Source organism: Penaeus chinensis, chromosome 35 (genome assembly GCF_019202785.1).
Source record: "Penaeus chinensis breed Huanghai No. 1 chromosome 35, ASM1920278v2, whole genome shotgun sequence".
In the NCBI taxonomy this organism is placed as follows: Eukaryota; Metazoa; Arthropoda; class Malacostraca; order Decapoda; family Penaeidae; genus Penaeus; species Penaeus chinensis.
The window spans coordinates 22,648,313-22,658,312 of NC_061853.1; the positions used below are offsets into that span (position 1 = coordinate 22,648,313).

At 41.1% G+C, this 10,000-nt stretch overlaps 1 protein-coding gene across 3 annotated transcripts in view; it reads right to left on the reverse strand.

Moving 5' to 3' along the window:
• The window catches only part of LOC125044249 (nephrin-like), an 83,265-nt gene that overhangs the window by 14,671 nt on the left and 58,594 nt on the right, over positions 1-10,000 (reverse strand). For all 3 annotated transcript variants that reach the window (XM_047640802.1, XM_047640801.1, XM_047640799.1), the window contains exons 7-9: positions 9,048-9,178; positions 6,170-6,329; positions 896-1,367 (exon numbers count right to left, since the gene is read on the reverse strand). In XM_047640802.1, coding sequence (XP_047496758.1) covers positions 896-1,367; positions 6,170-6,329; positions 9,048-9,178 — 763 coding nt within the window. The remainder of the gene's footprint in view (positions 1-895; positions 1,368-6,169; positions 6,330-9,047; positions 9,179-10,000) is intronic.

Consider the following 10,000-nt stretch of genomic DNA (forward strand, 5'->3'; position numbering starts at 1 on the left):
GGGAGGGAGGGAGGGAGGGAGGGAGGGAGGGAGGGAGGGAGGGAGGGAGGGAGGGAGGGAGGGAGGGAGGGAGGGAGGGAGGGAGGGAGGGAGGGAGGGAGGGAGGGAGGGAGGGAGGGAGGGAGGGAGGGAGGGAGGGAGGGAGGGAGGGAGGGAGGGAGGGAGGGAGGGAGGGAGGGAGGGAGGGAGGGAGGGAGGGAGGGAGGGAGGGAGGGAGGGAGGGAGGGAGGGAGGGAGGGAGGGAGGGAGGGTATTATTATTATTATTGTTGTTGTTATTGTTGTAGTTGTTGTTATTATTCCACCATCCTTATCATTGTTAGTAGGCGCAGGCAGCTAAAATCAGAAATAGAATGTGATAGTCGAGAGTACGCTTTAAAGTAACCCCACAAAATGCTTTCTAGCCGTTAGGACTTCCCATAAACATTTTCGAAACCCTCAATAGGTTGCATTCATAACCCTAATGATTGCAACATGCAAGTACAAAAATGTAACAAAAGACATGGTACGTTCGATCAATATAAAAGTAGTAAACATGATATACAAATGTGAGATGTAGAGTTTACGCTGATGATCAATCTTACCTTGACGTCATTGAAACAGTGATTGTGAATTCCTGCAAAGCAAAACAATGAAACCCTAGCAAGAGGAACAACAGTGATGATAAAAGGCAGAAAATGAATAATTTTGCGATTTACTATGAGCTGTAAAAATGTGAATGATGATAAGGATGGTGATAGAATGATGTTGATAGTGATGATGATACTAATGATAATAATAATGATGATGATGCTACGGCGCCACTACACAAATGACACTGACAGGGATGACGATGCTCCCTCCCTAATCCTCCATCACAAGAGGAAAAGCACGAGAGTATTTCAGAGGCAGCCTACCTGGACATGTTGGCGATGAGGACGCCCTCCTGCCACGTCTCCAGCAGGAAGCTCTGCGGGAGGCCTCCGTCGAAGCCCTCCAGGCAGCTGACGGCAAGCGAGGCGCTGTCCGTCGAGGCCTCCGGGTTGACGGGCGCGGCGGTGCAGTTGGAGGGCGTGTCCGGGGGCCCCGCGGGCACGAGGGTCACCACGCACGCCTGCCGCTGCTGCCCGACCTCATTGGAGGCGCGACACAGCAGCTGGCCGTAGTCCTCGGGCGTCTGGGGCGTGACGGAGACGCTGGAGGAGACGCCCTCGCTACTGATGCTCTCCTCCGGGAGGTCCACCTCGCTTCCGTCCGCCAGCGTCCTCACCCATGTCCAAGAGATGCCGCGGGCGGGCTCCGCCTCCACCGTGCACTTGACGGCCGTGGCTGACCCTCTGGCGGCGCCCTGGGTCCGCTCGAGCCCCGTGCCGGCGCACACGGGCGCGTCTGCGGGCAAGGGCGTCGCGTTAGACCGACATTCTATGAAGTCTTGGCAGTATTGTTTGAAATACATTATACACATTACGCTAATGTTAGCACTAGGCTGAATTTAAGGTGAGTCCAGTGAAAAGCATATTGCAATACTGCTCGAACTCCATCCTAATGTTCCAGTCAAAATCCTAACCTGTGGGAATATCTAGCTCGTAGATTACAACTTAACATATATCTCCCCCCTAATTCCTAACCTTCCTCCAGTCTGACAATCATTCTTCCTCACGTATCTTTTTGATCACGCCAAACATTCTCACCCAACTAATTCTCGCTCCAGTTCCTTTCTCTCTTTCATTTACTCGTATTCCATTTGTCTCTCTCTTTACCTGAAGCACAAGAGCAGAACCAGAGTACTTTTCCCGAGGGCCAAAGCCTGCCAGTCTGGGCATTAGTCGCGAAGACAATGAAAAAGCGCTGATTATTGCCTCGCTCTGTGGACAAAGCTGGCATTATAAATACAAAAACAACAGAAGCTTAAGCGTAATTCTATTTAACTTTTCAACGCTCTGTACAAAGAGGACTTTCATCTGTTTGTATTGTTTATTTATCATTGTTCTTTCGATTTTAAATGTTTGCGGTTTATTTTGATGTCAAAGGTCTGTGGTTTATATTCTTTTGAAAGGTTTATAGTCTATATTCATTCTATTTTGATTCAAAAAGGTTTTCCTGACTTTTTAATACTCTCATTCGGAAAACTTCTGAAAGACTTCCTCGTCATTTAGGATCATGGCATATTAATGTCATATCAACTCTTTATCTTAAAGTACATGAATGACTATCAAAGCGTTTATCCTATCATGAATATAAGGATTCCAGGATCTTAACGCCCCACATTACAACAGGAAATAAAGACACATAGTAGAAATAACAGTCGAAGTTATAATTTGTAAAGCTTAAGACACGCTGAACATTTTACAAGTGTTTAGACGCGGAAAAGTTAAAGAGTAGCACGGACCCTCAAAGCGTTACCTTAGAATTGTTATACCGGAGAGTCGCGGGGGGAAAAAAGCGCTAAACAACACACCGAGCATGAAAGGAAAAACAATATTTCGCTATATGAGGATCCTTTCTCTTTTTTCCTTTGTGTTTCTTTCTTTATTTGTCTTTCTTTCTTTATTTGTTTTTCTTTCTTTATTTGTTTCTTTTACTTTTTTCTTTCTTATACTTTCTTTCTTTCTGTCTTTATCCTCTTCTCTTTCTTTCTCTCTCTCTCTCTCTCTCTCTCTCTCTCTCTCTCTCTCTCTCTCTCTCTCTCTCTCTCTCTCTCTCTCTCTCACTCTCTCTTTCTGTATTTCTATCTATCTCTCTTTCTTTCATTCTTTCCTTCTTTCTTTCGTTTTTCGTTCAGCAAAAGTAAGGAGCGTTACTCATTTCATAAGACATAGATAGAACGGCAGGAAGGTTTTGGTAATTCGGATATAAAAATGTACGTAACAGAAAGGGAGAATAAGGACTGAAAGAGAGAGAGAAAGAGAGAAAAAGAGAAATATAAAGATAAAGTGAAAGAATGGAAGAGTATGAAAATTAAAGAGAAAGAAAGATAAAGGTAAAGAGAAAGATAAAGAGAAAGAAAAAAAGCGAAAGAAAGATAAAGATTAAGAGAAAGAAAGAAAGAGAGAGAGAAAGAGAAAAGAAAGAGAAGGAAAAAAAGAGAGAAAGAGAAAGAGATAGAAAAAGAAAAAAAAAGAGAGAAAGAAACGGAGAGAGACAAAGAGAGCAAGACAGATATAAAGAGAAATAGAGAAAGAAGGAAAGAAAGAAAGAGACAAAAAGAAACAGAAAGATAGAAAAAGAGAAAGTTAGGGGTAAAGATAGAGAGAAAGAGAGGGGGAAAAAAAAGAAAGAAAAAAGTTTGGGGGAAATCTGGTCAGGCTTCCTCGCTCTCGAGTTCTGTCTTTTTTTTTTCATTTATCATTTATCCAGGTCGATTTCTTTTCTTTTCTTTATTATACGCACACACACACACACACACACACACAAGCACACGCACACACACACACACACACACACACACACACACACACACACATACACACACACACACACACACACACAAACACACACATACACACACACACACACACACATAAACACACAAAGACTACAATACACCTACACATAATAAACATAGAACGTTGATTTAACCTTTAACAATATTCATGAAATATTGAAATTTTATACAACAGTTGCAGTTTATATAAAATATATATTTTGTTGGGAAAGAGAGTTAAGAGGAGAGAGCAAAATGAAAGAGAGAGAGAGAGAGAGAGAGAGAGAGAGAGAGAGAGAGAGAGAGAGAGAGAGAGAGAGAGAGAGAGAGAGAGAGAGAGAGAGAGAGATAAAGGGGAAGAAAGGAAGAGAGGAAGAGAGAGAGAGAGAGAGAGAGGGAGAGAGAGAGAGAGAGAAAGAGAGAGAGAGTGAGAGAGAGAGAGAGAGAGAGAGAGAGAGAGAGAGAGAGAGAGAGAGAGAGAGAGAGAGAGAGAGAGAGAGAGAGAGAGAGAGGAAGAGAGAGAGAGAGAGAGATAAGGAAACGAGAGAGAGAGAGAGAGAGAGAGAGAGAGAGAGAGAGAGAGAGAGAGAGAGAGAGAGAGAGAGAGAGAGAGAGAGAGAGAGAGAGAGAGAGAGAGAGAGAGAGAGAGAGAGAGAGAGAGAGAGAGAGAGAGAGAGAGAGAGAGAGAGAGAGAGAGAGAGAGAGAGAGAGAGAGAGAGAGAGGAAGAGAGGAAGAGAGAGAGAGAGAGAGAGAGAGAGAGAGAGAGAGAGAGAGAGAGAGAGAGAGAGAGAGAGAGAGATGAGGAGAGGAAGAGAGAGAGAGAGAGAGAGAGAGAGAGAGATGAGGAGAGGAAGAGAGAGAGAGAGAGAGAGAAAGAGAGGGAGAGAGAGAGAGGGAGAGAGAGAGAGAGACAGACAGACAATGAGATAGATAGATAGATAGATAGATAGATAGATAGATAGATAGATAGAGAGAGAGAGAGAAAGAAAGAGAGAGAGAGAGAGAGAGAGAGAGAGAGAGAGAGAGAGAGAGAGAGAGAGAGAGAGAGAGAGAGAGAGAGAGAGTGGGGGAGAACGGGAGAAAGAGCAGAGCTGATGTATGCTTCTGGAAAATGCGACGTTTTTGGTGTGTGTGTGTGTGCGTGTGTTTAAGTGCGAGCATACGTGTATACAGTACGAATATAGTCTTAACCCTAACTCACTATGCCCCTCCTACCTTTATACCGTAGAAAGAAACAAGCCGTAATCAAACAAACAGCTTTATGAATCACACTGTATCACGTACTTATAAGCTTAGCAAAACTTCAAGTTGTTGTTGAATGATTTATCATAATCCAATAGAATTCAAATACAAGAAGTTAGGTGGCATTAACAACGAAAATTGAAATATGCCTTCCTTCCACCCATTCACCCCCCTATATAATAATTAATAAAATAGAAAAAAAGGTATTTATAGAATTTATCATTGATCATTTTTTTCACGATTCACATAGATTGATTTGAGTTCAAGCTGAGGAATGTAAAACCCAGTGTCTTATCCGTGAATGCATTTGCGAAGGTGATGGAGGAGTTAACAAAGTGTCGAACTGAGCAAAATATATAGATATTACAGCCTTTTAAAATCTGATCGTCGTAATGCGTGTGATTTGTGATTCACCCGGGATTCAGATTTATGAATAGCTTTTTATTTTATGTTTTGGCGTATTTGTAAGGGACAAATAGTGCTGTCAGAAATGGAGATGGAGCGAGAGAGAGAGAGCGAGAGAGAGAGAGAGAGAGAGAGAGAGAGAGAGAGAGAGAGAGAGAGAGAGAGAGAGAGAGAGAGAGAGAGAGAGAGAGAGAGAGAGAGAGAGAGCAAAATGAGAGAGATAGATAGAGTCAGAGACAGTGTGATATAGAAAGACAGGCAGGCAGATAGACAGAGGACGAGAGACAAACAAACAACCAGACAAACAAGACAAATAACTGAAAAAAAGACAAAGAAATAAAATACACACACACACACACACACACACACACACACACACACACACACACACACACACATATATATATATATATATATATATATATACACATATATATACACACACATATGAATATATATATATATATATATATATATATATATATATACATATAAATATATATATATATATATATATATATATATATATATATATATATATATATATATTTATATGTGTATATATATGTGTGTGTTTCTATATATATATATATATATATATATATATATATATATATATAGTATGTACATTAGCATAATGTATGTAAGCCATTAAACCAATAGACCACGTGGCTGTTTACCACGTGGCTCTAAGTCAATTCAGAACCATCCCACCAGCGAGGACTTAGATGACGATTATATCTGACCTCGTCTGACCCAGCAGTCGGCGTGACCAGGACACCACCAGCCTCCAGCCACCGGGGCTGACTGGCCGAAGAAGCGCCACCGAGATCAGCGCGGACCCTAAGACATCGTCTGTGTTCCCTTTACTGTGTTGTACTCTTCCTTCATTACGAGTTTAGCCGTTTAACCACTATCCCTGCCCAGTCAGACCCAAATAGATATATGTATATTGTATATGCATACGTATGTGCAAATATATGTATATATACACCTACACAAACACACACACACACACACCCTCGCCTATCACCCCCCTACACCCCTCCCACCTCCCCTATCACCCCCTACGCCACCCACCCTCATTCCCACACACAAATCGACGCGATCGACACCTACGTTTGACAGTGAGATAGACGGCGTTACTGATCGTCCTCGCCTCCATGTTGGCCGCCTCGCAGGTGTATGAGCCGGCATGCTGTCGCGTCACGTCTCTGATGATGAGGGAGAGACCGCTCATGATGACGCCCGCGCTCATGTTGTGCTCCATCGTCATGCCCTGTGGGGGGGGGGGGGGGGATGTTTACTTATTTCAGGTACTTACGGTTCCTTAACGTTATTCATTTGCTCTTACTACTCTCTATTTACTTACATTTACTTACGCTTACTTACACTTTTTACTTACATTTACTTACGCTTACTTAGACTATTTACTTACGCTCACTTACACTATTTACTTACATTTACTTACGCTTACTTAGACTATTTACTTACGCTCACTTACACTATTTACTTACATTTACTTACGCTTACTTATTTACTTACTTACACTATTTACACTAGTTACACACACTTACGTTATTTACTTACTCTAACCTACAGTATTTACTTATATGCGATATTTGCTTACACGTACTTATGTTATATACTTACACTTTATTTACTTACTCTTACTTACAGTAGTTACTTACATGCGGTATTTGCTTACCCGTACTTATGTTATATAATTACATACGTTATTTACTTACGTTATCTACCGTCACTCTGGCATTTATTTACGCATATTACTCACTAACTAACAGTTATCTGCATTATATGGTTAGGTACAGCATTTTCTTAAACTTACTTACATTCTATACCTATATAAGGTATTTACTTATAGTATTTAGACTTACCTACATACATTTATATACTTACTTACGGGGGACAGTGATCTTGTTGGTTAGTGTCTATCAGGAAATGGCGTCCATTTCTTTATTTATACAATTATGTAAAATTATGTGCGAATAAGTGTGTGTGTGTACGTTTATATTTGTTTGCATGCATCTGTATATGTATGAATGTATGTACGTATGTATATATGTATGTATATATAAGCGTACATATGTATGTATGTATGTATGTATGTATGTATGTATGTATGTATGTATGTATGTATGTATGCATGTATGTATGTATGTATGTATGTATGTATGTATGTATGTATGTAAGTATGTATGTATGTAAGTATGAATGAATGTATGTATGTATGCATCTATGTATGTATGTATGTATCTATGTATGTAAGTTGTAAGTATGCATGTAAGTATGTAAGTATCCGTTCGTGTGAGCGCATGTCAAACCCCAATCCTCCTGATTGAAAGCAAAAAGAACAGTTTAAAAAAAAAAAACCTTTCCCCGTCTGCTTGTGACAGACTCCACGATTCCTTATCTTTTTACACGAACGGAAGGGTGATCGGGAGAGGGAAATATCAAAAAAGAAAAAAGAAAAAAGAGAGGAATCGGATCCTTTCAATAGGATCGTGATGCCAACTTGTTTACCTGTCGGTAGAATTCAATAGAGGCTTAGGCGATTCTCTTTTGTTATGGGTGGGATGGTATAGATGACATGTGCTCGTTGTATTTGTGTTGTGTCTCTGGATTCATTTCTCTATTGTCGTGTTTTTATTTAGTATGTTCTCTCTCGTATTTTTGCTTATTAACGCTTCAGAAACAGAACTTTAGTGCAACTGAGATTTAGGAAATTATAAATAGATAGACAGATAAACAGATAGACAGATAGGTGTATAGCTAAGTAGATATAGATAGATAGATAGATAGATGGACAGATAGATAGAGAGAGCGAGAGCGAGAGAGAGGGAAAGAGAGAGAGAGAGAGAGAGAGAGAGAGAGAGAGAGAGAGAGAGAGAGAGAGAGAGAGAGAGAGAGAGAGAGAGAGAGAGAGAGAGAGAGAGAGCGAGAGCGAGAGCGAGAGCGAGAGAGCGAGAGAGAGAGAGAGAGAGAGAGAGAGAGAGAGAGAGAGAGAGAGAGAGAGAGAGAGAGAGAGAGAGAGAGAGAGAGAGAGAGAGAAAGAGAGAGAAAGAACACTAGAACGTGAATGAGAAAAAGAAATAAAAAATAAAAAATAAAAAATAGAGATAAAATCAAGATAACGATGAAAATGACAATAAAGAAAGTAAAAGAGAAAGAAGAAAATAGGGGTGGACAAAGGAAAAGGGGAGGAGGAAAGAGAAAGAGAAAGCGAAAGGGAAAGAGCAAGAGGACGAAAGAAAGAGAGAAGACGAGGAAGGAGACGAAGAGGTAGACGAAGAAGAAGACAAAGACGAAAACGAAGAAGAAGACGAAGAAGGATACGAAGAAGTAGACGAAGAAGACGAGGTAGACGAAGAAGACGAAGCAGAAGACGAAGAAGAAGACGAAGAAGAAGACGAGGAAGAAGACGAAGAAGAAGACGAGGAATAAGACGAAGAAGAAGACGATGGAAAGATAACTAGAACGAGAATGAGAAATATAAGGAAAAAGGGAAACATAAGAAATAAAGATAAAATCAAAATAACGATGAAAATAATAATAAAGAAAGTAAAAGAGAAAGAAGAAAAGAGGGGTGGACAAAGGAAAAGGGAGAAGGAGAGAGAAAGGGGAAGGGATAGAGAAAGAGAAAGCGAAAGGGAAAGAGCAAGAGCACGAAAGAAAGAGAGAAGACGAGGAAGGAGACGAAGAGGTAGACGAAGAAGAAGACAAAGACGAAAACGAAGAAGAAGACGAAGAAGGATACGAAGAAGTAGACGAAAGTGAAGACGAAGCAGAAGAAGACGAAAATGAAGACGAAGAAGAAGACGAGGAAGAAGACGAAGAAGAAGACGAAGAAGTAGACGAAGAAGACGAAGATGAAGAAGAAGACGAAGATGAAAACAAAGAAGAAGCCGAAGAAGAAAAAGGCGAAGAAGACGAAGAAGACGAGGAGGCAGACGAGGAGGGAGACTCGGCCGCGACTCACGTTGTGGAACCAGTCGACGCGGTGGAAGGGCGGGTTGGCCTGCACGTCGCACTCGAAGTACACGTCGTCGCCTTCCTTGATCAGCCTCGGGGTCAGCGCGCGGCCCAGGCGCAGGCCCACCACGGGGGCGTCTGCGGGAGGGGGGGGGGGGGGCACGTTAGGATACCTGTGGAGCTGCGTCTGCGTCTTGGAGGGGCTGCTTGAGGTGGATTAATTGGCTGATTTGCTTATTTTCTATTTCATTAAAAATTTAATTAAATATTGTCATACTTTTTCTTAATTCCCCGATTTCCTAATTCCCTAATTCCCCAGTTACCCAATTCCCTAATTCCCTAATTCCCCAGTTCCCTAATTCCCCGATTCCCTAATTCCTACTCTGAAGATTAACTCATAAACATGTTTCTCCTTTCGCCCTCTCAGCCACGCCTTCAGGTAGTCAACTCGCGTACCTTCCGCTGGCTCTCGTAGTGTAAAATTCTGAAGGTGAAACAGGGCTTCACGATTTTGATAATCATTCACTGTGTTTCGTTATAAAAAAAAAAAATATATATAAAGGAGGATTAAAAAAAAAAAAAAAAAATCGCTATTTTCGTTTTTCCTTTAAAAAGAAAGTAAGAATATTATGTACTATGTTTATCGCAACTTAAAAACAAAAAACAAAAAAACACCCACACATTTCCAAATATTTTTTCATCAATATTTTGCATGAAAGTTATCCTAACAACTTCAACAGTTCCTGAGGCTGTTTTCAAGCTTTCCACTTCAACTTAACATTTATCTAAATATTTCGAAACTGTTGAAGACCTAGAGGGCACGTAAATAATAAAAAAAGGGGAAAAAAGAGAAAGAGATAGAGAGAGAAAGAAAAAAATGCTGGGTTCTGAAAAGCATGAATACTCGCAGCTTATTCACAGCACAGAAATGCTCGAGCCATCAACTTACCCCGGACTTCG